This window comes from Euleptes europaea, chromosome 7, assembly GCF_029931775.1.
Source record: "Euleptes europaea isolate rEulEur1 chromosome 7, rEulEur1.hap1, whole genome shotgun sequence".
NCBI classification, from domain to species: Eukaryota; Metazoa; Chordata; class Lepidosauria; order Squamata; family Sphaerodactylidae; genus Euleptes; species Euleptes europaea.
In genome coordinates, this window is record NC_079318.1 from 85656554 (window position 1) to 85683876 (window position 27323).

Here is a 27323-nt window from a genome sequence, read left to right on the forward strand (position 1 = left end):
GGCCTGCGCTGCCAGCACGTAAGATGGCGACGGAGGCGCTGAGTCGCGGGCGGCCATTGGCTCGGGCGGGTGGCCAGAAGGCTCCGCCCCTTCGCCGAGGGCTTCGCTCGGACCGTGGGCGAGGAAGCGAGAGAGGAGGGGACTCGCGCCTGGCTGCGGGGGGGGGGGCGTTGGGGCAGAGGCCCCGGCGTGGGGCCGGAAGGAGAGCGGAGCCTCGGGGAGGGAGGAAGAGGGGAGGCGCCCAACCGCCGCCTGGAGGTCAGTGGGGGGTGGGGGAGGGGGATTTGAAAAGGGGGCAGAGCCTCATGCTGAGAAGTGAACAGCCCAGGGTGAGAAAGGGGGCTATTCTGGGGAATGGCTTGTTATTGGGGGGGAGGGGTGTTTTAAACCTGAAATGGGGAAATAGCCCACTTTAAAGGTAGTGGTCAACCCCCTATAAAGGGGGGCCTGTTGTGAAGGCGGGGTAGATTCCAAGTATAAAATGTGGGTTGGGGGAAATTCAAACGAAAATACCCAGTGTTTGTGAGGGGAGGTTACTGGGGGGGGGGGGTAATTGAAATAATAGGGAGTATGTGAGGAGCTTATGTAAGGCAAGGCTGAGTGGGTAGGTTTGGGGCTGCCTAGGGCAAAGCAGGGCGGGGTAGTCAGGAGCAGGTAAATGTGGAAAGGCTCGTGTGAATGCCCCACGTTAACAAAACCCCCAAGGTTGGAGCCTGTTGAGGAACCAGTACTGGGAGATGGCGAATTTGCTAGGGGGGAAAAATGAGAGGAGTGGTATTGAGGTGCCCTGTATGGGGAACGGATGTGAATTTGTTTCATCATCTTCCCAAATAGGTTTGGGGGTGGAGAGAGGAGAGATTTGGTGAGTTTGTCAAAGGGAAGGGGATATGCAGGGTGGCAGGGGATTGGGTTTGGAGATCCGAGGAACCTCACTGGGGACTGCTAAGGTGATAGTGGAGTTAAAAATATTTTCTGGGGAATAGAGTGGTGGTGGTTTCAGCTTTGAGGGGGGTAGTCAGTACATGAGCACATGAAGGTGCCTGGTAGTGAATCATTGGTCCACCAAGGCCAGTATTGCCTACTTAGGCTGGCAGAAGCTCTCCGGGGTCTCAGGTAGATATTAAAACCTGATCCTTTAAACTGAAGATGCCAGGTATTGAACCTGGGACCTTCTGCATGCCAAGAAGATGCTCTGCCATTGAGTTGAAAGTTACACTTTTGAGAGTCATTGTCTAGTGAAGGCTTATTGGAAGGGTCATTAGGGGCTAGCCTTTGGGGCAAAATACCTACTACTATTTAGACACCAGTAACTGGATAAACCAATCCGTATGCATCTGTCAGACATGAACTTTCCCCAGCTCTTTCTTTGAACTCTGTGGTTTAAACTTGTTTACTCATTTGCAATCATGCATATAGCCTCTAGTTTACTGCATGGTTACATACCGTGATATTTTTGTCCTCTTAGGAGTTTTAGTTTTGTTGAAGAGACCAGAATTCTGGCCTTTTGGTTAATGGAAATGCAAAATGTGGTCTCTTAAAAACAGGGGCAGGTCTGTCTGTCTAACTTGTAACCCACCAGAAGCACAGGCTGGGATTGCAAAAATGTATGTATGTAAGATTTACTTGCAGGCCATTAAAAAATGTTGGTGGGCTGCATTGCCCATAGGGAGGGGGTCACAAGTTGGACAGGCCTGGACAAGTGAATCTGGGGTGAGGGACTTGTGATGCCATAGACTGACTTAGATGCGATTCAGGTTTTTGCTCATAGGGTGGCTTTTGCGTAAGTTGCCAGCCCTCAGCCTAACCTCCCCCTTAAGATGGCCCATGTGATCAAAATCTCAAACTCTCTGTACAGTGGTAACATCTGTAAAATCTAGTTCCCACCTCTCTTGAGTTTCAACAGTATCTGGCAGCTTCTTCTTCATGTTTCCTTCTTCCTCAGTGTGGCTGTTGAAGAAACAGATTAAATTTTGTTTATGAAAGTGTGTGTTTCTGCTTGTGGATTCCTCTTCCTGGGGACGTTTTGCAAAGTACTCTGCTGATTGTCCTTGTGGAGTTTATGATTTGTGATATGACAATAATCAAATGTCCTTGATTGTATGATCCTACAGCTAAGTTTGTAGTAGGATTGCACTGGCTTTTTCTTCCAGTTTTTCCCATGTGATAATTGTGTTTCCCACCTTTCAGGTTATGACCTTGTTATCTGAGGTGATTCAGTTTTCCCCATTGAAAACTGAGAGAGTAAAATGTGTGGCCACATAGTAAACAGCCCGCGCCTACTCACAGCATTGGATTTTGTGTTGGAAGTTGGGCAAAAACTTTGAAAAGTTCCGCTGTTTGGCTATCCTAATCCCCTGTGAGCAGCCCAGAGATGAGTTCAGAATTAAAATTAGAAGTGTGGTCTTGTGTTCCAGCTTGTTTGACCTCCTTCTGTCCCTTTTGAGATCTGTGCAGAGTGTGGTAGACTCTTGCTGTGCCCTGCTCTGGATGTGACCCAACCCCTCATTCTGGGACCTTTCCTCTCATCCAGAGCACAAAAGGCTCAGCTTCATTGGCCAAAGAAGCACGTTCAGCTAGAGCTGCAACCCCTTGTAAACATGGGCTCTGTTATTGTGCTAAAAGGGGACAAAACGTGCATTTCTTGGTCTGTTTTTTAATACACAGAGTGCCATGTAGTAAATAAACTATCCCAATCCAATCAGAACAAAAGTACAAAGAACGTGAGAACTGAAAATCAACAAAAGCTGGCTGATGTAAACAAGCAAGGAAGAAAGTGGGTAGAGGGGAACTTTTATTCCTTAGAAGAGCAAGATTCAAGTCAAGTAGCATCTTAAAGGCCAACAATATATCCAAGGTATAAGTTTTCAAATGTCAAGGCTCCCTTTGTCAGATTGGAATCTGATGGAGGGCGCTTTGACTCTGGAAATCATGTTGGTCTCTAAGGTGCCGCTGGACTCGAATCTTGCTCTTACTGACCAACATGGCTACCCATCTGAAATTTTTATTCCTTAAAATGCTAGAACTTTGGGTCACCCAATTAAACTGGTAAAGAGTGGATTCAGAACAGGCTAAATGCTACATGAATTTATTCCTCACCTTTCTCCTCAATGGGGACCTAAAGCGGCTTATATTGTTCTCCTCTTCCATCGTTCTCCTCGCTTCCATTTTATCCTCGCAACAACCCTGTAAGGTAGTTCAGGCTGAAGAGTATATGACTGGCCCAAGCTCTTTAGAATGTGTTTTGTTTGCTTATATGTTTGAAATTTTACATAACTAGTGACTCAGGATGTGAATAATGGTGGTAGGCAGGCCAGTAAAACTGGTTGTGCACCTAATAGCTTTTATGGACTTGCAAGCCCATTGAAAGCCAGTTTTGTATTACTATAATTTGTAGCCTAAGATTTTACCACTTCAGGTGCAAGAAGCACCTTCTCAGTTGACAGAAAGACGTACATAGAGTGGAACTTCTTTGGGGAGGTTATGGTGGCTTTCAGGTTTTTTCCCAGGGAGGCTGCAGTGCTGCCCCTTGTCTCCATTTGTACTGTACATCTAGTCTTACTGACTTAGTGATTAAAATCGTTATTTAAGTCAATTTGATTTAAATCACACCCGCCCTGATTTTAGCTGTTTTTAATTGTTTTAATGATGTGTGGGGGCTTTGGGATGGTTTTAGTAGATTTAAAATGTGGTTTTATTATGTATGTTTTATTAGCCACCTTGGTGACCCTTGTGAGGGCAGAAAGGTAAGAGATAAATTTAGTATAATAAAAAAAATCTCAAACTATTCTCTTGTTTTACAGAAAGTTTGGGATTCTGTAAAAAGGAAGGGCTGAAGACTCTTTTGGTACTCAGAATGAACATTGCAGTGATCCGTCGGCTGCCTGCAAATTCTTTTGTGCTACATGATCAGTGAAAGGTATCCTTCCGCCTTTTTAGAGCTGGTGGAACTCTGTCAAACGAGATCCGTGCCTTGCGGGACTTAGCAGAGTTCCGCAGGGCCTGCAAGACAGATGTTCCACCAGGCTTATGGTTGAGGGCAGCGACAGTACCATCTAGAAACTGGCCTCCCCCTCCTCTCTCCTTGTTCATTGTTCTCCCCTCCCCTGAGGCTGGGAAATAAATTGAATGAAGGTCGCCGTGATACCAGTGCTTCCTTTCGGCGCCTCTGATCCATTAAGTTCAGTGTGTTAAAAATGATTTAAATGTGGACTGTATGTTTTTAATGTATGAAATGTGTATGCCTTGATATTAGTCACCCTGAGCGCAGGTGGGATACAAAATAAAGATGATGATTTAGGGTATTACCCTACTCAGAAGCAAATCACTAAATCCTTCTAACTGCATTTACTCAGATTTCCTCTCTCCTGGTGGTGGTCTATCTGCATTCCTGTTTCTAACTGATGATAGTCTGGCTAAGTTTAAAATTAAACCAAACAAAGAGCAGATATTAAATCATTTACAGGGCAATCCTAAGAACACTTTCTTGGGGGAAAGCCCTATTGAATAAACCTGAGTAGGGTGCTGAGTAGACCTGCTTAAGACGGCACTGTTAGATCCTGTTTTTATCTTGACCAGTCCAAAAGTCATCTCTCCCTCATGACTATATTTCCTTTGTGAACCTTTGATGCCACAAACAAGAAACAGAACAGGCAGGAAATTAGTGTATGGTTTGCACAAATTGTGGTGTTTGGCCTGACTTCCATAGCTATGGCTGTTGCTCCAGAGGCTGCCCAGCAATGGAGAGGAGAGTAAATTTATGACGTGAAAGAGGGAAAACGGAACCAAAAACAGGCAAGCAGAGGTAGTTTGGTGTGGTGGTTTGTAGCAGTGGAGTCTGATCTGGAGAACCGGGTTTGATTCCCCACTCCTACATATGAGCTGCGGAGGCTAATCTGGTGAACTGGATTTGTTTCCCCACTCCTATACATGAAGCCAGCTGGGTGACCTTGGGGTAGTCACAGCTCTGTCAGAGCTCTCAGCCCCACCTACCTCACAGGGTGTCTGTTGTGGGGAGGGGAAAGGAAGCTGATTGTAAGCTGGTTTGATTCTGCCTTAAGTGGTAGAGAAAGTCAGCATATAAAAACCAACTCTTCTAGATTACAGTTCAGAAACTCAAGCTATAGTTGGAGTCTGAAAGATTAAGACTTGGCTAATAGATTTAATACTGTGATCAGATATGGCCAAGTAGGTCTGAATCTTCAAAGAACCGGGAACTCCCTTCTGCCTTATTTCCAGGGGGCCCCAATCATGGAGGACAAGCGTAACATCCAGATCATTGAGTGGGAGCACCTGGACAAGAAGAAGTTCTATGTCTTCGGCGTCTGCATGACCATGATGATCCGGGTCAGCGTGTACCCCTTCACGCTCATCCGGACGCGGCTGCAGGTCCAGAAGGGGAAGAGCCTTTACAACGGGACTTTTGACGCCTTTGTCAAGATCCTGCGGGCGGAAGGAGCGACGGGGCTCTACCGGGGCTTCTTGGTCAACACCTTCACCCTGATCTCAGGCCAGTGCTACGTGACGACGTACGAGCTGACTCGCAAATACGTTTCCAGATATAACAACAACAATACCGTCAAGTCTGTGGTGGCCGGTGGCTCGGCTTCCCTGGTGGCCCAGAGCATCACAGTGCCCATAGACGTGGTCTCCCAGCACCTGATGATGCAACGGAAAGGGGAGACCATGGGCCGGTTCAAGGTGCAGACCTACGAAGGCAAGCGCTTCCCGGTTTTTGGGCAGACTCGGGACATAATTTCGCAGATCTTCAAGGCTGACGGGCTAAAAGGCTTCTACCGGGGCTACGTGGCCTCTCTCCTCACCTACATTCCCAATAGTGCCGCCTGGTGGCCGTTCTACCACTTCTACGCAGGTAGGTGAAACCAGAATGCCCAAAGCCACAAACTCAGTCCACATAATCCCTTTATGAGGACCAACCCGATGACACATAACCGTGTGCAAGTTTTCACATTCCCCAGAACTCTGAATCTGGCCAGATGGGACAAAATTAAGAGAGGGAAAGAGCAATTTTTTTTAATGTCATGGTATTATTGTTATTACTATTGTTATTGTTATTCCTCCCTCAGGGTGGTTTCCAACAACAGATACAATAAATCATAAAGATACAATAAATCATAAAGATACATATCAATACATCAAAGTTAAAACATACAAATGAAAGCTTAAAACTAGACCCAATTTAAACATATATGTCCCCTTAACTCACTAACTAGCTCCTATTAAGAAGAACTTCGTAGCATCAACTGGTGGGTTTGCTGACAGGCAAAGGAGAGTCAGGTTTCAGGTCAGTCCAGACCAGGGGCCATAAAAGCAAGAAGTAGTAAAACATTGAAACTCCATAGCAGCAATTACCTCCCAAGAGTCTCTCACCTTCATGGGGTTGCCAAGTTCTGGTTGGAAAATTCCTGGAGATTTGGGGGGTGGAGCTTGGGGAGGAGAGAGACCTCCTGGGTGGTATAATGTCATAGAGTCCACCCTTTGAAGCAGCCATTTGTTCCAGGGGAAGTGATCCCTGTTGACTAGAAATCAGTTTTAATTCTAGGCAATCTCCAGGCCCCACCTGGCGGTCGGAAACCCCAGTTTCAGAAGCAAGGTGAAACCCAAGCCAACCTCATCTTCCATGGGAAGACAGTGGCCTGTTTGTTGTCTTGGTGACCTCCAGGTTAGGCTGTAGTAATGTGTTCTTCGTGGGACTGCCCATCCAGAGATTTAGTCTGTCACAGAATGCTACTGCCTGAATTGACACCCACCAATGAAACAGCTGCATCGGCTGCCAGTGTATTTCCGAATTCAGTTCAAGTTGTGGCTTTTATCCAGTATAGGCCTAAACCACCTAGGACAGAGATGTCTAAGGGAACACCTTCTCCCCATGGACCTTCCCGAAGTTTATGGCTTGCCAACGGAGCCCTGCTTCAGTTTCCAAGTGATGTGGAATCAGGCTAGTTTGTCTAGCTTGGTGCCCTCTCCTGTGAGGCAGTCATTTCTTTTTTTCCTGCTCTCACAGCGTCCAAGAAGCAAGTCAAGACTACACAGTTCCTTTTGTTATAAGTTTCTTTCCCGTGGCTTTGATTCAGAGATTGCATTTTGAGTGTGTGTCTTTGCCATCTTTTATATGCTGCTTAAGGAGGAGCAGCTCAGAAGCACTTCAGGCATCTTGTAAATAAGCCTGGTCTTCTTCGTGTTTTCCTTCTGGTCCTTTCACTGTTGGACCATCATTATTTCACTCTCTGCCAATGACTTACTGGTGCTCGAGCCTCCTTTTGTTAGGTCTGTACTGGTTAGGAGCTGGTGTTTTTTCCCCCCTCCTCCCTTTCTATCCTTATAACAGCCCTATGAGGATTAGGTTAGGCTTGAAAGACAGCACTTGGCCCAGGGTCGCGCAACAAGCTTTGTGGCTGAGTTGGGATTTGAACTTGAGTTGCCCCAGCCCTGGTTTGACCATTGCACCATACTGGTTGGTATGCATACACACACTGGGGAGATGTGCTAGCCAAGGAGAGCTCATGTCACAGTGCGTTTAGTAGTCATGGGGCTCCTTCCTACTTTACTACAACTAGGGCTGGTGTAGGGGTTTTTGGTGCTCTAGGCAGCCCATGACTCTTCTCCCCTTCCCACTGCCATGACGTGGGTGTGCGGGAAGCCAGGGTCACCACCACTACCTGGGTGGTATGAAGCCAGCTCTTGCCCACTTGCCCTTCCTCTTGCATGGCTGAAGAAGAAGAGTTGGTTTTTCTATGCCGGTTTTCTCTACCTTTTAAGGAGAATCAGACCGGCTTACAATCTCCTTCCCTTCCTCTCCCCACAACAGAGAGCCAGCGTGGTATAGTGGTTAAGAGCGGTGGTTGGAGCGGTGGACTCTGATCTGGAGAACCGGGTTTGATTCCCCACTCCACATGAGCGACGGAGGCTAATCTGGTGAACTGGATTTGTTTCTCCACTCTTAATGTAGCATTAAATTGTCATTTGTCCTGCTCATGCTGTAGACAGGGTAAAATAGTACCCTCTGGTGGCCAGCTGTATTATTCCATGATGCTTATCAAGATCTTTAAGTATTTGAAGGGCTGTCACTTAGAGGAGGGCAGGGAGCTGTTCCTGTTGGCAGCAGAGGATAGGACTCATAATAATGGGTTTAAATTGTGGGAGGAAAGGTACCGGCTGGATATTAGGAAAAAAACTTTTTATTGTAAGAGTTGTTTGATAGTGGAATCAGCTACCTAGGGAGGTGGGGAGCTCTCCCTCATTGTCATTTGGAAGCTTCTGGGAAGTCGCCAAGCAGGGTGGTGTGAAAACAACAGCCCTTCCCTGGATTTTATCCCCAGCATCTTCTGCTACCTGGTGTTTTATGCTGGCATCTGTAACTTGGCATTCTCTCCTGTTCCCAGAACAGCTTTCTAGCCTCACGCCCACAGACTGCCCACATCTGCTCCTCCAAGCCATATCAGGGCCAATGGCAGCTGCTACGGCTTCTACCCTCACCAACCCCATGGACGTCATCCGGGCTCGTGTGCAGGTAAGAGTCTTTACAGCTTGATGGTTCCACTGCCTAAGGCTTTATTAGGGGCTAGAGGCTCATAGTTACTTTTATCCTTGTGGGTTTGCACATAATTAACTTGGCTTGTCCCTTTTTCAGAGATGTGGGAGATAGCAAAACAGGCTCCCCTTGTTACCCTCAGACAGGGCCACCAGACCTTGCAGTGTTTGCATCTTGCACACATGTCTGCCTTACTCATAGGTAGAGGAACTTCATTAAAATATTCCCAAACTGGGTCTCTTTTACAGCCTACTGCCCCTCCGATCACCACACTGGTTTCCCATCCCCTTCTGTGCCCTCTTCTTTAGACTTTGTATTCCTGATAGCCTGGCCCTTCTCTTCAGGGTAAAGCACTTGCTTTGTGGGCTGGTGGTCTCAGAGATTCAGTCTGTGGTTAAAAGGATCACAGTAGGGCTTGGAAAGATCTATACTAAATCTGCATCAAATGTTATTGGGGAAGGGGCTGCAGTTGAGTGGTAGAGCTCGTGTGCTTGCTGAAGGAAGGCCTGGATTTCATTTCTGGTGTCCTTAGCTCAAATGCTCAGGAGTGGCAAGGCTGGGGACACATCAAAGAGCCACTGTTGAAGTCAGCGAGTGGGCTAGTTGGATCATTGGTTTGACTCAAGTGGCAGCTTTGGGTGATACATGCAGTCTTCCTACTCCCTTCTGCTGATATATTTCTGTGCATAGTTTTCACTCCTGTTTTACTCCCATCAATTCAGAAAGTCACCTGTCCCTTTAAATAGCCCTGCCCGCCCTTTCTCATGGCTGCCTATCACTAACTTCCAGAACAGTTCCATCTCTCTTTTCAAACCATGGGATTCTCTTATATTAAATTCTACACATAATGTGCCATTACAGCAGATTTGTGCAGTTGTAATGATTTTATTTGTGCTATTCAGAACAAGTAGTCAAATGATCAGGACATAAACATGTTGCAACCCCCATTTCTTTTTGTTTTCATGCCTCTGTCATCTTCAGAGCGTCTTGGCCTTTCTCTTGGGCTTAGACTCATAGAAATCATAGAGTTGGAAGGGGCCATACAGGCCATCTAGTCCAACCCCTGCTCAATGCAGGATCACCCTAAAGCATGCCTGTTGGTTTTATCCCTTTATTATTTTTATTAATAAGTTTTTATTAAAGAAAAAAGAATTATAACATACATACTATCCATTCATCCAGTGTATTGAACCTTCCAAAGGTGTCGAATATTAGCAACATACTAGCTGCATATCAGTTAATTACTCTCATAAGAAAAATAGCTGCTGTTATTAAGAGCCAAAGTTCTTAACTGCTTTTTACTATTCAGGATGATATATCATTGCTTACTTGTATTAAAAACTTGACCTAGCATACATAATTGATCAAATTATACAATGTATAATTTGGCTTCATACTTGAAGCACAGTTGTGGCTATTCAGTAGTGAGTTAAGAAGTACTCCCTGCATAGATTGAACATCTATAAGCACTTTACTGTTTTGCATGCAGAAGGTCCCAGGTTCAGTCGCTAGCATCTCCACTTAAAGGATCTCCGGTAACAGGTTTTGGAAAAGACCTTTCTCTGCCTGAAATTCTGGAGAGCCACAGTCAGTTACAGCGAGACATACTGACCTTGATAGGCCAGTGGTCTGACCCAGTATAGGAGAACTTCACGTGCATGCACATCTTGGTTACAGAGTGCCCACAGCTCTTGTGAAACCGTGGTCCAATTGGCCCTTCACGTTTCATGGAACCGAATCTCTCTTGACTGTGTGATTTTCTTTCCTCCCAAGGTGGAAGGCAAAAGCTCCATCATCCTCACTTTCAAGCAGCTGATAGCGGAGGAAGGGCCCTGGGGCCTAATGAAAGGCCTCTCAGCCCGTATCATCTCGGCCACCCCTTCCACCATTGTAATTGTGGTGGGGTACGAGACGCTGAAGAAACTGAGCCTCCGTCCGGAGCTGGTGGACTCCAGGCATTGGTAGCAGAACTGAAGACCAACCCTCCCCAGGGATCTCTTGGACCATAACCACGGTTGGCAGTTCACCAAAAATAAGAGATTCCGGTGGCTGGAGAACTCTCTCGTACGTCATCTTGGGACTGTGGAGCATTCAATGCAAGTGGTTGTATCAAATATCCTTTTCCCTTACTCCGGTGTTGCTACCTTGTGTCCCTTTGGGATGGTCCTGGCATTCTGCAAAGGAAGAGCCTGCTGTGAAACTCTCGGACATCTAATTCGCGTGCGAGCGAAATGTCACGCTCCTCCCGGTCTTATGTTCTGTTCTTAAATTAAATACCTAAGTGCTGAAGCAGAGCAACAGTGTCTTCTCGGGATGGATTTTGATCCTTTTGCCAAATTTCCACACTGGGAGGGTGAGCTTCTCTTGCTAAAACCCCTGGCTGGGAAGTCTACCAGTCGCAGCAGTGTTTGCCAGTGGACAGAAAATATTTAATTGATAAAAGTCCCATCTCCCTTATCCCCAAATCTTCTAATATGTGAAGTTTTGAGATTGGGGGGAAAGCACCAAGTGTTATTTTTTTTAGAGACACTGCTTTGATATCCAGACAAGATTTGTACATATTAATTTTTCTCCTTTTGTATATTCTTGGAAACTTTGCCAATCTTCCATTATCGAAGCAGTTGCTTTTTTCCCCCTTGATGTGTCAAAGGTGATTTTAAAGGAAGTTCCCTTTTTGATCCATGGTCGCTATGATGCAAAATCCTTCCATGTGTGTAGACTTTCTAGGAGGAGGTTCTCTCTAGAGAAAGTGCTTCAGTTATTCTGTGGCCTTTGCAATGGGAGTGTGAAGAAGAAGAAAGATGTTTTCTCCTCTATTTTTTTTTCAAACCTCAAAGAATTTTGATGATTCTCCTCTTGGTGGGCATCATCTGAAAGACAGAGTGTAGTTTTGCTGAAACGATTTGTAAAATACTGTTTTTTTAATGTTCCTTATATGAGGTGTGTCTGCCTTGATTATTGAATGAGTGTTTTGTTTAACATATAGAAATGTGGGGGGAGGGGAGCAAATACTTCCTCCCCCCTTGGAGGCGAACAGCCCTCTTGGCACCCTGGCTTGCCTCTGACAGGGTGAACTAACCAGTCCAGCTTCTGCAGCCCTTTTCAGATCTGTGCCTGGCTTGGAAGTGGTCAGTCTGAGTTGCCATTTTCCAGCAAACAGCCATTGGGCCAGTGAGAGAGGATGCATGAGATCAGGTGGTTTGATCCAGTCCTTTCCGGCGTTCATTCCCATCTCAATACTGTCACCATCTCTGGTGCTTTTTAAACTCGGCTCCTCTTTGTCCACAGCGCATCATTTTGACCCCCTCCCTCGGCCTCAGTTATTCATGTGGTTATCTTTGCAAGGAGGGTGGGGGTGGGGTGGGGAATGGAGGTCATTTTTGCACGATGGAGGTAAATTGACTCACTTTATTGTGTGGTATAGAGCGGGTAATACTCTCTGCATTTCGGTGGTTCTAGCTGCTGTAAAGATTCATAAATTAACTTAAGTCAGTTTACATGAGTGCCATAATCAAGAACTTAAGAGAAGGGATTCTGTGCCTACCTACTGAGTTCTTGAACATTATTCTCTAAGTAGGCTCTGTGCAGAAACGTACAGCGTGTAAAACCCAACTTATTTTCATTGTGCCGTGGGGCATGGGTGAAATCTAGCCGTGTGCCCTTCGGCTCGTGTGAAGTCTCTCCTTTAGACCTCTACACACCTTGACACACAGAGAGGGAGAGTGGAGGCGAGCGTGCTGGCCCCAGAGCACGGCACATGCAGCAGCAGCATCCATATGCATTCTCCCTCCCCATGGTCGGGGATGCTGCTTTCCAACATTGCCAGTCATGGAGAGGGGTCATACATGCAGATGCTGCCTCTGCACTTGGGTGTCATGCTGATGAGCCGGTGGTCACACAGAGGCTGGTAGCGGAGCCCACTTTCCCTGTCAGTGTGTCAAGGGCCTCTGTCTTTCCCTGTCCCCTATTTCATTGCTAGCTGAATCAGAAAGCACCTTGAGGTTGGGGAAGGTTGTTCCAGCAGAAAGCCAGGGGTAGAACTAGACAAATGCCTCTATCCCCGTAGTAATTCCAAACGGTGGACTCATCTGCGTGATGATCCCCTTCCATGCCACCAAAAGCAAGCCAAAACTCCAGCACTCACTTGTACATCCTGGCTGGCCTTATTCTTTCTCGAGGTGGCAAGCCTGCACCTAGGGTTGTAGTACAGATTGCGGCTGGAGGGCTTGTACATACAATCAAGTGCTTTTTTGTCCAGAAAGCTTCCCTACCAGAGAATGCGTGGCAGGGGTTCTGACCTAGCTTTCTCCCCTGGCCATGGTAGTTCTGTACATGGAGGGAAGTTCCTTAAGTCTGTCACCTCTTAACTCCATATGTTGTATGGTGGCTTCAGATTTGGCAGATACACATTGAACAGGATCAGCCTGGTATCTGAGCAAGCAAGGAGTCTTTTTGAGATTAGAATTGATCAGGAATATCCCGACACATAGCCTAAATTTGATTTGTCTAATGTCTTGCTTTGCCTCGTTTCTTTTCTTTGCTAAAAGGAGCGATTACACTGTTTGCTTTTGTCAGAAGCACACGTTTCCACGGCGAAACCACTTTTCCTGCATTATTGTTCAGTTTCATAAATTTCTTGTTTTTTTGTTGTTGTGTTGTGTAGGGCTGGGATTTTTTGAAAAAATGGGGAGGCTTTCACTGGAGAAAACCTGGATGGTGTCTTGTGTTGGTACCTTTTTCACAGTAATGGGACAAATAAACTTAAAACTGTGCGGCCCAAAGATGAGTTACAGCCTTCTAAGTCCGTTGAGGCCAGTGGGAGTGGAAGGGTGTAACTCTACCTAGGAGGGCACTGTAGAACCATCTCCCCCTGGAAAGCTGTAGCGAAAGCACCACAGTGGTGTCTTACTGCCATCCGTTCATCAGATATACCAGTTCTTGTGCAAACCCTTGTAGCTGTTCCATGAGTAAATTTTACAGGGCAGATGATCCCTTATACCAGTGAAGTGAAAAGTACTTCACAACTGTGGTGTTTCTTGTCTTTCCGGTCAGGTCTCTTATGTCATCTTCAACCCAATGGACAAAAAAAAACTCTTCATCACTAAATTAGGGGGCTGAAATGTCATTCCATTCTTCATGTAACCCTACTTGACAAGTACACAGAAATGTGCTCTGAATAATTTTTTTTTTTTGCTTCCAAGCGCTGGTACACAGAAAATCCGCAAGAAACTCCGTCAGACCGAACTCGAGAAATGGTTGTGACTTGATTTACTGTAGAAGTGTTCCAAACATGAGGGTTGAAGGGTTGAGTGAGTAGGACCGCCCTTCAAGATTCATGCGAATGGAGACTTTTTGCCCATCCAGGTCTGTCTAAATGGGAGTCAATTCTGCATCATCTATGCTACTTGTTGCCTGCTGTTTCGATACGGAGTTTGAATGTATTTGTGTACATTGTGGGGGGAGGTTTCAATTTTGCACTGTAAGGCGTCTTTGAAGTGTAATTAAAGTTTTTATTATTTATTTACTTGACCCGTTTCCTGATGGCTTTTCTTTTGCACGGTGGGGATGGGAGACAGAGGGCTTCTGCTGAGCTCTGTGCCCTGCAGAGTAAAGTGTGATACCCTGAGGTGGCCATCTTAACACACACTTTCTTAGGAGTAAGCCCCATGGAGCACAGTGGGACTGACTTCTGAGTAGGTGCACTGAGGACTGTGCTGTCAGATCAGTGGTGCTTCGAATTATGTTCCTGGGGTAATTCCTTGGAAGCTTCTCAAGGAGATGAGTAGAAAGAGCAGAGAAGTTTCCTGAAATGCAGCCAGTTCACTCACTATCCATTTTCCTCTGTCAGCACTTGGAGGGTATCTACTTCCTTGTCAAACATCTATTTACTTCATTTTTAGACCACATTTCTCCCCAAAGTGGCTACTACCTTTACAATAGCCCTATGAAATAAATTGTTTTCTTTTACCTTTCTTACCTCCCCTTCTTCCATTTGTGAAATTCAAGGCTGATTGAGACTTGAGTGATTGGCCCAAGGTCACCCGGCAAGCTCCGTGGGGCAACCGTGAGATCAAATGTGTCTGCTATCCCTGTGTAAACTGTGCATTCTAGAACAAGTTACAGAATCCTCTGCTGTGCCCCAGCTATTGTAACAGGTATTCTAATTGCCTACACACTTCCAAATCTATATTGTCACCCCAGAGGGTTAGAAACTTAGCATTTGCATAGTAGTTCCATTGTGTGAAAAGCATTACAAGATTATGTATGTGAAGCACAACAGCCCTATAATGTAGGCCGCTATTATCTCCATATTTCAGTTAGTGATTGAAGCAGCAATTGGCTTGCCTAAGATCAACTAGTGAGTCTGAACTGGGCATCTCCAAGGCTGCAGCTTGTTCTCTTAGCTGTTAACACTGCACCAAACAAACAGGCTTGCTTTTTTTTAAAAAATGGAAGTGATCGTTCTCTAAATTTTACATCCAGTGCCACCCCTTGTACATTTAAACACAGGAGTTTTAGAGATGTGGGAGCTGGAAAAATATCCTCAGATAGTTATTTGTAGGACTGGTAGAATAAACCACACCGCAGCCCTGCATGGATAGAGTGTGTGCCCAAAATATGCTGCAAGTCCTCTCCAATGTGGAGGGATTACAGCTCAGTGGCAGAACACAGCACAAGTCAGGGACTGAACCTGGGACCTTCTGCATGTAAATGATCACAAGTAATAGCTGCTGGGAAAGACCCTTTTCTGAGACCCTGGAGAGCCTTGGCCAGTCAGAGCGAACAATACTGGGCCAAATGGACCAATGGTTTGATTCAGTAGAAGACAGTTTCCAGTGGTTCTGATGCAGGCAGCTCGATGGTATAATTCAGATGTTATTCATTGGACAGCAATTAAGGTGGAAGTTGCCTTCTACTGAGGCAGGATCTTGATCAACCCACCTCTAGAGCAAAGTTTCTTAAACTGTGGGTCTTTAACTGTGGGTCTTTATGGGGTCGCGTAACTGAATGTGGGGGTTGCAAAAAATTTGGCGACAGTAAAAGGTAAAATTATATGTATACCAAAGAATTGTTTTAAAATAAATTTCTTAATGATTTATTAGTAAATGTTTGGTTTGAATACCTATTTTATATACCTAGATACCCGTGGCTGAGTAAAAATTTCTCAGGTGAAAAGGGGTCGCAACTGGAAAAAGTTTAAGAAACCTGCTCTAGAACATAGTCTCTGTTGACTAGCAGCACATCTTTTAACTAGAGACAACTGGTGCCAATCCTGGACCTTCTACATGCAAGGCAGAAGCTGTAACCTCTTTCCAATAACATTTGCAGCTGCCTTATACAGAGTCAGGTTGCTAGTCCATAGTTGCCTGGTAGTGGCTCTTCAGGAACTCCTGCAGAAAATGCTCCTTCCTGCTTTGCCAACTGCAAACAAATCTTTTAAGAGAAAGGGTCACTGCTCAGTGGTAGAGTGCTTGGCTGTCAAAGTCCCAGGTTGAATCCATGACATCTCCAGTTAAAAGGCACAGTTGATGTGGAAAACCTCTGCCTGCCCATCAGACAATACTTTGATAGACTAAAGCTGTGACTGGTTGGAAGCACCATATGCTGTGCTTAAAGTTGTCAGCTCTGGTTTGGGAAATTCCTGGAAATGTGGATATAGAGCATGGGAAAGGCAGGGTTTGAGGAGGGACATGAGCAGGCTATAAATGCTATAGACTTCACCCTCCAAAGCAGCTGTTTTCTTCAGCAGAACTGGTCTATGTCATTTGGAAATCAGTTGTAATTCCAGAAGGTCTCCTGGACCAGCCTGGAGTCTGGCTATCCTAGGTGCTACTTGATGGAACTTCTACTGTTGGAAAGCATAAATAGGATCCTCAGCCTGTACCTTTTCACAATTTAAATAAAATTACCCGCCCAATTATGACCCATTATTTATTACATTTTTATTCCATTGTTTTTCTGTGGTGTAGAACTGAAAGCAAGATACATAAAGTATCCAAGACCTCTTCTACTGGTCAGTGTGAAATAAATGGTGTCTCTTCAGAAGCAAATGTAAAACGTTCTTTATGTACTCACTCTCAAGGTATGGAGGGAGAGTGCAGCGAATTAAGCGTCTGTGCAGAGATACAGATCGACTGGAGGAGGCTCTAATATATCCTGTTAAACGAGATTAAAACTTTTGTTTTCCAAGAATTCTTAACGATTGGTTGATTTTTCCTCCTGCTTTGACTGCTGATCTGTTGGCCGTTGTTTTTACAAGTTTTAATTCATCCCTTACGTTGCTTAACTTTTAACTGTACTATTTTTAATTTGTGCTTCCGCGCCGCTTTGGAGAATGAAAAAGGGATGTAAAGGTTTAAAACAGATTATGCATGTGGCAAAGCACGCTCTGATCCCCATAACCGTCTGCCACAATAAATCATACAGCAAGAACGTGGGAACTACGGCCAGATGCGCGGAACGGACCGGACTCTTCATTGGACGGCAAGCCAGAGCGTCGCGTCCAATGAAAGGAAAGTCCTTGGCGTGACGTCGACTTTGATCTCCCCACCCCGCCTCGTTCGTAAAGTAATTACGTAATTGTGGGTGGATGCGAGAAGACGGCAACGGAGACTCAACCAATCACGAAGGCTCACGAGCTTGTGATGGTGGGAAGTCAGCGGGCGGTGCTACGAGGAGTTTGAACACAACTTTTGGCGGTTCAAAATGGCGGCGGAGGGTTGTGAGGAGACGAAGTCCGTAGAGGCGAAAGAGGCGGATGATGCTGTCGCCGCGTTTTCTTCGTGGACAACTCAGGAGGAGTCCGGCCGAGAGCAAGTTTTCAATCTCGTTGTTAATACTTTGTTAGAAAAGATGGAGGAGGTCGGCAGGTAAGAGCGGCGGCGGAACGGTGGGTGAAAGCGCTTCGCGCGAACTCGCGCGCCAAACGGAGCCAAGAGGCGGAAGCCTCGCGAGGCTTCAGGGAGAAATCACGTGAGACTTGGCAAATGCGACTTTGGTTGGGCTTTTCCCTTAGGAAGCCAATTTCTAAGTGTATTATTACAGCAGTGAAGTATAGAATCTTCCTTTTAAAAAAATACATGACATTTTGTGATTCTCAGGAAGTGGAGTATGATTTTATAATTATTCTGTGGAATTCCAGCTAAAGTTCAGCCTGGGTAGTGTGTGTGTGTTAAGTGCCATCAAGTCGTTTCCGACTCATGGCGACCCTATGATTCAATGAGGGCCTGGGTTAAATAAGGGAAATAAAGTATTCCATATGAACCTGCTCACTCATCTGTGGAGGCAACCCCCCTCCAGGAATGGCAAATTGCTTCAAGGAATTGCCTTTGTCTATTTTTATTTATTTTTTCTGATTATGAGATTTTTATGTTACCTTTCCGGAGTCCTGCTCAATATAGCATCGAGACTAATTCTCAGTGTTGAGTCAGAACTTTTCATAATAGGAGCATGGTGGGGAATGACAAATGTAATCTGTTATAAGCAGAGCACTGGCTCATAAAAACCTATGGTGTGTGGGGGGAAACTGCTTCTGAGGTGCCGCTGGACTCCTGTTCTATTCTGCAACGGACTATCCAGTCTGGAATTACACCTTAATGGGCTCTTGAGATTGTAAATGAAGTGTAGGTATTTGAAGTTAATCGCTAATGCATTGAAAGGAACACTGGGATTTTATTTCCATGTGTGCTCTCCAGAGACAGGGTTATCTCAAATTTGTGCTGAAGTGACAGGTATCTATGGTAATCTAAAAAGAAGAGACAAATAATAGCATTATGAATTAAAACCTGGAAGAAAAATAGCATAGGTAAACAGAATCAGGGTGAATAACTCTATAAAAAAATTGAGAAAAATAAGCAGCTCTTGTGACCTACTGTTTTATTATTGTTGTCATCATTCCTTTTATTCTGAAACTTCTGCATAACCATCCATTGGGCTGCAATGTTCATTAAGAGAAAAAATAAGAGCCCTGCTGAATAGACAGAAGGCCCATATAGGTCAGCATCTTGTTTCCCATTGTGGCCAGCTAGATGCTTCTGAGAAGCCCACAAGGAAGCCATGGTCTTCCCCCTGCTGTTTCCCCACCCCAGCACCTGGTATACAGAGATAAGTTCCTTTTTAATGATTCCTTTAGCCATAATAGCTGAAAGGCATTGGTAGATCTATCCTCTATTAATATGTCCAGTCCCCTTTTTGAGCAATTTAAGATGTGCTGGTAATCATAGGTGACTGGAACGCAATAGTAGAATACAAAGCAGAATCAAATATTGTTGGCAGATTTGGGCTAGGAGCATGAAATGCATCAGGAGAACGATTCATGTAATTCTGTGAAGACAACAATTTGTTCATTGCGAACATATATTTCAGACAACCAAATACACAATTGTATATGCAGATATCACTGGATGGCCAATATAAAAATCAAATAGATTACATAATTGGAAGCAGAAGATGAGAAGCTCTATTCTCTGCTAAAACAAGACCAGGAGCCGACTGTAGTACAAATCATGGATTGTTAATATGGAAATTAGAATAAAGCTGAAGAAAAACACCAAAACATTCATAGTGCTAAAATACGATCAAATTTCTAATTTAAATTCCTGAAGAATTTAAAGACCATGTGAAGAACAGATTTGCATTACTAAATTCAAGTGAATATGTACCAGAAGAATTATGGGTTGAAACCAGAGATATTATCAAGGAAGAATGTGCAAAGACTATTCGTGTAGTCAAAAGAAAGGAAAAGCCTTGATGGATGACTGAGGAAACTCTTAAAATTGCTAAAGATAGACAAGCAAAAGTAAAAGGCGACAGAAACAGAATCAAAAGTCTAAATCCAGCATTCCAGTGACTCACACATATAAAAAAGAAAATTATTATAATAACCAGAAACAGAAGAGGACAACAAAAAAGGAAGAACATGAGATCTGTTCCACAAGATCCAAGAAATCAAATCAGTGGGTTCTAGATCAAATCAAGCCTGAAATATCCCTAGAAGCTAAAATGACTAAACTGAGGCTATTGTACTTTGGTCACATTATAAGAAGGCAAGAGTCATTGGAAAAGACAATCATGCTAGGAAAGCTGAAGGCAGCAGGCAAAGGAAAGACCCAACGTGAGATGGATGGACTCTGTCAAGGAAGTCACGGGCCTCAGTTTGCAAGACCTGAGCAAGGCTGTTAATGATAGCATGTTTTGGAGGACATTGATTTATAGGGTTGCCATGAGTTGGAAGCGATTTGACGGTACCTAACACACTCCTTTGAAATGTGGTGTTGGAGGAAAGTGTTACAGATACCATGGACGGCCAAAAAAAAACAAAACACAAATCAGTGGGTTATAGATCAAATCAAGCCTGAACTGACCCTAGAAGCTTAAATGACTAAACTGAGGCTATCGTATTTTGGTAACATTATGAGAAGGCAAGAGTCACTAGAAAAGACAGTCATGCTAGGAAAAGTTGAAGGCAGCAGAAAAAGAGGAAGACCCAACAAGAGATGGATTGACTCAATAAAGGAAGCCACAGCCCTCAATTTGCAAGACCTGAGCAAGGCTGTCAAAGATAGGACATTTTGGAGGACATTGATTCATAGGGTCGCCATGAGTCGGAAGTGACTTGACGGCACTTAATACACACACACACACACAACATACATAAGATAGCAGCCCTTGCTGTATCCTGTGAAAGTGAATTTCATACATTAATTATGTTCGGTGTGTGGTACAGAACTGCATTCTCTCTCGGCTTTGGTCCCTTAGGCAGTATACCAGTTTATGTCCTGTGGATTTCTTGGTGGTTCAGGATATGTATGTGTGATGCACAGGCTCTTCTTTAGCAGTGCATCATACCTCTTGGTGAGGAAATCATATTTATCAGGCTTGCCTGTTACAGGGGAGAGATAATTGTGTCTCATCCATTATGTCAGAATTGTATAACAAGAAGGACAGGGACCGCGGGGTCTTCTAGAAGGGATAGCAGAATGGGGCTGGTTTTGTGAAGGTTTTCTTCCTAATTGGAACTTGGTGTGTGAAAAATAACCTGTTATTTCTTTCTCTGCCAACAGCTATAAAAAGTTTGCAAGCTGCTATAATCGTCTCTACAAAGTGCAGCCTGAGCTCACAAGACGTATTTATGATCAGTATATTTACCATCTGCAGACTTCCTTTCGGGTAAGACCTGAAATAAACCACAAGAACCTTTTAAAAAATATTTGTTGATTCATAAGAACATCAGAAAATCCATGCAGGATCAGACCAAGGCCCATCAAGTCCAGCAGTCTGTTCACAGAGTGGCCAACCAGGTGCCTCTTGGAAGCCCACAAACAAGACGACTGCAGCAGCATCCTGCCTGTGTCCCACAGCACAGCAACCTGTGTCATCTTATTTTTTGAAAATGTGCAAGGCTTTGCAAAAAAAAAAAAGTTTTATTTGAGTAACTGTTGGATGCCTCCCCTGCCCCAATAATTCCGCCTATTGAAAAGCTTGTACAAAGTGGGGGGGGGTGTCTTAAGAGATCTGTAAACTTTGGTAGTAACTTCTCTTTATATGTTCGTCTTGAAGAAGAGCTCTTAAGATAATTGTATGTTGCTCTTTAAAAGTTACATCAGACAGCACTAACCATTGCTTGAAGTCTGAACTACTGGTTTTGCTTCCAAACATACACCAGGCAAATCATGACTTCAAGGTGTTTATTTGCTTTCATTGTTCTGCTGGCTCAGTATGCCGTTTCTGTGGCAGATGGGCCTGGTTTGGGGCAGAGGAACAGCTGTAATTAAGGTTTTTGCAATGTCCATATCCTGCCCATTCATAACTGACATAAACGGTGGTTTCCCAAAACCCACTTACAGTTGTTTCTGATTGTGTTTTGCTAGTTGATTTCAATTCATAGAATGATGTCAAACCGTAGTTAAACTGCCTTAGACATAGTATGGTCTGATGTCTAAACTGAGCCATAGCGCTTCCTTGTTGGGTGCCCCTAAAGGAGTTGGGCAGTTTTCTTTTTGCATATAAAGTAGCTTTGTCCTGTAGTTTAATAGACGTCCGGAAAAGATCACGGTAGCAACAGAAACGACAGCAAGAACAAAGTTCCCATTGGACCTACTTGGATTTCTGCTGTCTTATGCAAACCTTTAACCGTTTTGCTCCTGCAGGAAGAATAGGATATATTTTGGAGTATGTTGTTTTCTGGTTACTATAATGATTTTCTTCTGTTGTATTACAATAATGCCTATGGGTATAATATTTGGAAAATTGCTCTGCGTAAAAAAGAGCTAAATTAGGGACTGTGTAAACCTTTTGGTCCCCTTTCATTCCATAAACATTATCTCCAGCCTGGCTTTGAAAGTGGGTATAACAACCTGCGTTACAGGGTCAGTGTTGTAATCAGTGAGGTGATAGGGATAAAGAATCCCCTTTTGTTGGCTGAACAGCAGACAACTTGGGAACAAGAGAACTCACACGCACAGTCCCATGCAAAGTTAGAAAGAGGGGCTCACATATGATGCTGTGACAACAGCAGAGTATCTCTTTCTCTCCCTGATTTAGGAGGAGATCGGTGACTTGAAGGAAGAAGGGAATCTTGAGGCACTTTTTAAAACACTGGATAAGCTTGTGGAGGAAGCAAAGCAGAGAGAAGCACCTGCATGGTAAGGAGTGAATCGTTTGGCATGATAATTACCTTGCCAGCTTAAATCAGAAGTCAGCTGACTCAAGGTTTTTGCGGGAGGCGGGGGTAGCCAGTTACATGCTTTTTGAAAACTCACAACCCAAGTAGGAAGTGAGTAGCGACTCGTCTTTGTAGTTTGACTCCAGCACCTGATATAGTGCCTTGAAACATGGAATTTCTATTTAATTCATTGCTAACAACTGTTGGTGAAAGGTAAAGGTAGTCCCCTGTGCAATCACCAGGTCTTGACTGACCCATGGAAAGACATCACATCATGGCATTTACTAGGCAGGCTAAGTTTACAGGTGTCGTGGTGCAGGCAAGGAGCAAGGGCTGGAAGCATAGTCTGGGGAACAGTCCAAGGTCATTCACAGTTCAGGCAGAGTCCAAGATCTCAGTACAGGCAACGGAAGTCCGAGGTGTTAGTCAAAGTCAGTCCAAGAAGTCAGGATACCGGGAATCCAAAGTATAGCAGGGAAACAAGGCCAGTACACAAGGAGGTTGGTGATGGCTTAAATCCCTTCTGCTGCTGTAGCAGAGCCAGCTGATGCTGATTAGGCTGAGTTCACAGGTGGTGCTTCAGCCCTGCTCTTCCTCATCACTGCTACTGAGGAGGTTCCTCTGTAAAGCCTTCAGTCTAGCACTCTGCCGTCTCTGCTGCATTGCCAGACGGACCTGTCTTCTTCTTTGCTCCAGGGGCCTTGGCGAGGCCTCTGGAGACACTGCATGTTGCAAGGTGTAAGGTCCAACTGGAGTCCTTGAACTGGCAGGCTGCAGGAATGGTGAGTCATCTCCTGACTTTGGCTGATCCTCTATTCTGGCAGGCTGTAGGCCAGGGGTGGGGAACCTTTTTTCTGCCAAGGGCCATTTGGATATTTATAACATCATTCGGGGGCCATACAAAATTATCAACTTAAAAATTAGTCTGCTATATTTGGTCAAACATTTAGCCAAGAGGCAGGACCGGAGACGGCTCCAAGTGTCTGCCACATATAGCGACTCACTTTTGAGCTCTGCTGTCCCCAGCTGGGCCCAAAAGATTCAGGCAGGGCAGCATCCTTCTGAGCTAGAGATCTATCAGGATCCATGAAGGGCCAGACCAAATGATTGTGAGGGCCTTATACGGCCCCCGGGCCTGACGTTCCCCACCCCTGCTGTAGGCCCTGTGGTAGTTCCTGTGGGACTTCTGCCTGAGGAGGTCCCTCTGTTCTGGCTTCTATTTCCCCTTCGTCAGAGGAGGTCTCTGCAGGCTGACTCAAGACAACAGGGTGGTTTGCCAGTGCCTTCCCCAGTCATCTACACTTTACCCCCAGCAAGCTCGGTGCTCATTTTACTGACTTTGGGAGGATGGAAGGCTTAGTCAACCTCGAGCTGGCTACCTGCTGAGACTTCTTTAAATTTGTCTCAGCATTTTCAAATCTCTTTAAACCTGTAGTAGTGGTTAAAGAGCAGTGGTTTGGAGTGGTGGACTGTGATCTGGAGAACCGGGTTTGATTCCCCACTCCACATGAGCAGTGAAGACTAATCTAGTGAACTGGATTTGTTTCCCCTCTTCTCCATATGAAGCCAGCTGGGTGACCTTGGGCTAGTCACACTCTCTCAGCCCCACCTACCTCACAGGGTGTCTGTTGTGGGGAGGGGAAGGGAAGGTGATTGTAAGCCGGTTTGAGTCTCCCTTAAGTGGTAGAGAAAGTCGGCATATAAAAACCAACTCTTCTTCTTATCTCGGTGGTGGTGAATTCCACCTTCTGAAGAAGAAATTTCCTGTTATCTTTCCAAAATTCCCCCTCCCATGTGGGCTTATAGGGTACTAGTCAGTCTGAGTGCCAGGTCCCTAGGCTCAAGCCAGGCCAAAACATGGTCCCTCCAATGTAGATGTGTTAACACATCATAGTATGCTTTCCTTGTGGGTTGTAAATGACCCTGTCTATCCGGTGAAGTGTATCTTTCCCATACGCTGCCAGTCTCTGGGATGTCAACTCAGCCTTCCGCCTCCATAACTGTCACAGAATATCTTGAAGAACTGCACAGGTGGGCGGCACCAGCAAAGATGAAGGCAGAACAAAACAAATGGTTGCAGTTTGAGAAACTTTTTGAGCCATCATTGAAAGCAAGGTTTGATCCCAAGGAAGCGTTTTGGCACGCAACACGTGGGGATAATTAAATAAACATTGTTTACATATTAGAAGATTCTCTGTGTACCTTTTGTTTTGTTCTGCCTTCACAGAATGTCTTGCCCACAGCAGTGGCATTTCCCCCAGTGCTGCCAATAGCAGAACAGATCCTTGAGATGCAACCCTGTCATGTTCTTTGACCCGTTATATGGGACCCACAAAGGGCCTTACCACAAGCTAAGCCAATATAGCTTAAAAAAAATATCAAAGACTAAAAAGCATTATTTGGTGTGGAGAAAACCAGCCACCATAAAATGAAAGCTGTTAATTTGATAATACTTCATTGTGTTTTGTCATCTTTTTCTTAACTAAAAAGCCCTGACTTTATTAGTTCTCCCTCACAGCCGAAGGTGCTAATTTCCTGGTCGTCATAAAACAGCAATTGCTCTTCCAGCTCCTTAAAGACACACAGATTTATTGTGGTATAAACTTTCATGAACTGAAGCTCAATTTATCAGCTGGCATTGTGCAGGCATGAGTCTGTGGAAATGTATGCCACAGTAAACCTGTTCATCTCCAGTGCCACAAGATTATTAGCTGGGGTTGCTGCAACATATGGGAATCAGATTATTTTAGTTTCTTGTTTCTGTCCCTTTTCCAGTGCAACCTCTCTCCTTGAGATTTAGAAAAGGGGGCTCAGAACTATTTATTTATTTGGATATTTTGATTCCACTTTTCTCCTGCAAAGCAAGAATCAAAGTGGCTTACAGAAATAAAACAAAATAAAAAACAATCTAAAAATCACAATACAATAGAACACAGAAGCATCAGCCAGGAGTCGGGGTTGGAAGAACTCAGCCCCTGGTGGAATAGTCTCCCCCGGCAAGCAGCACCACCTATACACTGACTGTGGGCACATCATAGATTAATACAGAAGAAGAGGAGTTGGTTTTTATATGCCAACTTTCTCTACCACTTAAGGAAGAATCAAACCGGCTTACAATCACCTTCCCCTCCTCACAACAGAAGACCTTGTGAGGTAGGTGGGGCTGAGAGAATGTGAATAGCCCAAGGTCACCCAGCTGGCTTCATGGGTAGGAGTGGGGAAACCAACCCGGTTCACCAGATTAGCCTCCGCCACTCATGTGGAGGAGTGGGGAATCAAACCCGGTTCTCCAGATCAGAGTCCACCACTCCACCTCTCTCAACCACTACACCACACTGGCTCTATAGAGCTACATACCACAGTGTTTTGTTTGTTGCTAGGTTGTTTTGTATCCTTTGCACTCCAGTAGGCTTAGTTGGTGATCTTGACACTAAACCATTGGGCCTGCTAGGTGAGTTACTCATTATTGCAGTGTATTTGGTTCCTACATTTCTACCCCGCCATTCTCCTCAATAGGGATCCAAAGCGGTTTACGTCGTTCACCTCTCTTCCACTTTATCGTCTCTCGTTCAGGCGCCCCAGCGGAATCCCAGAGCAAGATGTCCGCAGTGCCGTTGCTCCGTACCTTCTGAAACAGCGCAGGATCCTCCAAAAGAACCTGAAAGAGAAGGAGGAAGGGAACGCCAGGCTGGCCGAAGCGGTGCTGGCTGGCCGAAAGAAAATAGCAGATCTGCAGAAGGAGATCCAGAAACGCAAAGAAGAATGGCAGGTGAGTGCAGCCTTGTGAATAAGGCAGTGAGAGTGGGCAGGAGGACATACATGATGCCGTCTTACTCTGGCTCAGTGGTCTATTTGCTGACTGCAACAGCTCAGAGAGGGAGAGGCCTTTCCCAACACCCATTCCTTGAGTGCTTCTGGGACTAAAGATATCTGGGATTATTCTGCCTGCAGGCTAGGCACTCTAGCACAGAGGCAAGACCCCTCACTGAAAGAAGGAAAAAATTGTCATATCTGGTGTAGACTTTAAAGTAGGACCACTGCAGGTTGAGTATCCCTTAACCAGACATCCAAAAACCCAAAAGCAAGTTTTGAGCCGACATGCAGGCATTACTTACAGGCCCTCAGTGTGCCAATTTGCTTTCTGATTTGTGTACACAAACGTATTAGACATATTGTTTAAAATTTACATTCAGGCTATGTGTATAGATCATATATAAAACATAAATGAATTTTGTGTCTAGACTTGGGTCCCATCCCCAGGATATCTCATTATGTATATGCAAATATTCCAAAATTCAGATTAAAGAAATCTTAGTCTATTAATCTTAGTTTACTAATACACCAATGAAAACTCCCAGTTCCTTTTATTAACCCTGCATACCTTTATATATGACTGAAAAAATGCTTGTTCTCAGACGATGCACACACTTGTAATTTTGGAGATGTTTCCTCCCATGTGTGTGAAAATGGGGAATGCCTCATTGCTTTTTTAAAGTTCTTGTATTAAAAGTAACAATTAGAAGATATCTGCCTGATTGCATAGTTGATCAGAAGGTTTTGAATCCATTTCATCCAACTGATTAATCAGTTAAATGTTAATGGCTCTAATGAATATGCCAATAAAGGTATTGAATTGAATTAAAAATGTCTCTAATGAAAAGTAATTCCCATCTCTAGCTGGGGCGTTTCTTATTCCTTCCAGATGATCGCTCAGGAAAGCCGTGAGATGGCGAACACACTTGATGAGCACCACTGAGAAAGCGAGACCTCGCTGGCCTCTGGTGAACCGAGTCCTCCTGCCTTTTTGCCTTCTTATAATGGACTTCCTAAGGAGCCTCAATTGGGCAGATGATTGCATCACTGTGCGCTTTTCACAGTATTGGCTGTAATGCTCTGCTGCTCACGGTTGGTGGTTGGTCTCTTTCGAAGTCCTCTCCTTTGTCTGGGAGTTTGGACCCAGGGAACCCGCGTTTTTTTTAAACCGGTGCTGAAATTGGCCCTTTAGGGGCTGAGGATGTGTGTTCTAGATTCCTTTACCCATCAAGAGAATGATCGGGACAGTAGACAAAAGGGCCGGGACTTGCATAACCTGAACGGAGTGGAAGGTTGCTA

At 44.8% G+C, this 27323-nt stretch overlaps 2 protein-coding genes across 3 annotated transcripts; both read left to right on the forward strand.

Annotated features, from left to right (window-relative positions):
• Positions 1-3865: 3865 nt before the first annotated feature.
• On the forward strand, positions 3866-10529 carry SLC25A44 (solute carrier family 25 member 44). Of its 2 annotated transcripts, XM_056852879.1 has the most exons (4): positions 3866-3916; positions 5236-5869; positions 8400-8527; positions 10322-10529. In XM_056852879.1, the coding sequence occupies exons 2-4, from the start codon at positions 5248-5250 to the stop codon at positions 10511-10513; spliced, it is 942 nt and encodes a 313-aa protein (XP_056708857.1). In that variant the 5' UTR covers positions 3866-3916; positions 5236-5247; the 3' UTR covers positions 10514-10529. The 2 variants fall into 2 exon arrangements, with proteins under 2 accessions (XP_056708857.1, XP_056708858.1); XM_056852880.1 differs by lacking the exon at positions 10322-10529 and having other exon boundaries at positions 8405-8529.
• Positions 10530-11935: 1406 nt separating this feature from the next.
• PMF1 (polyamine modulated factor 1) lies at positions 11936-27040 on the forward strand. Its single transcript, XM_056853458.1, has 7 exons — positions 11936-11941; positions 16976-17111; positions 17205-17418; positions 20611-20716; positions 22091-22191; positions 25785-25980; positions 26914-27040. The coding sequence occupies exons 1-7, from the start codon at positions 11936-11938 to the stop codon at positions 26965-26967; spliced, it is 813 nt and encodes a 270-aa protein (XP_056709436.1). The 3' UTR covers positions 26968-27040.
• Positions 27041-27323: the final 283 nt, after the last annotated feature.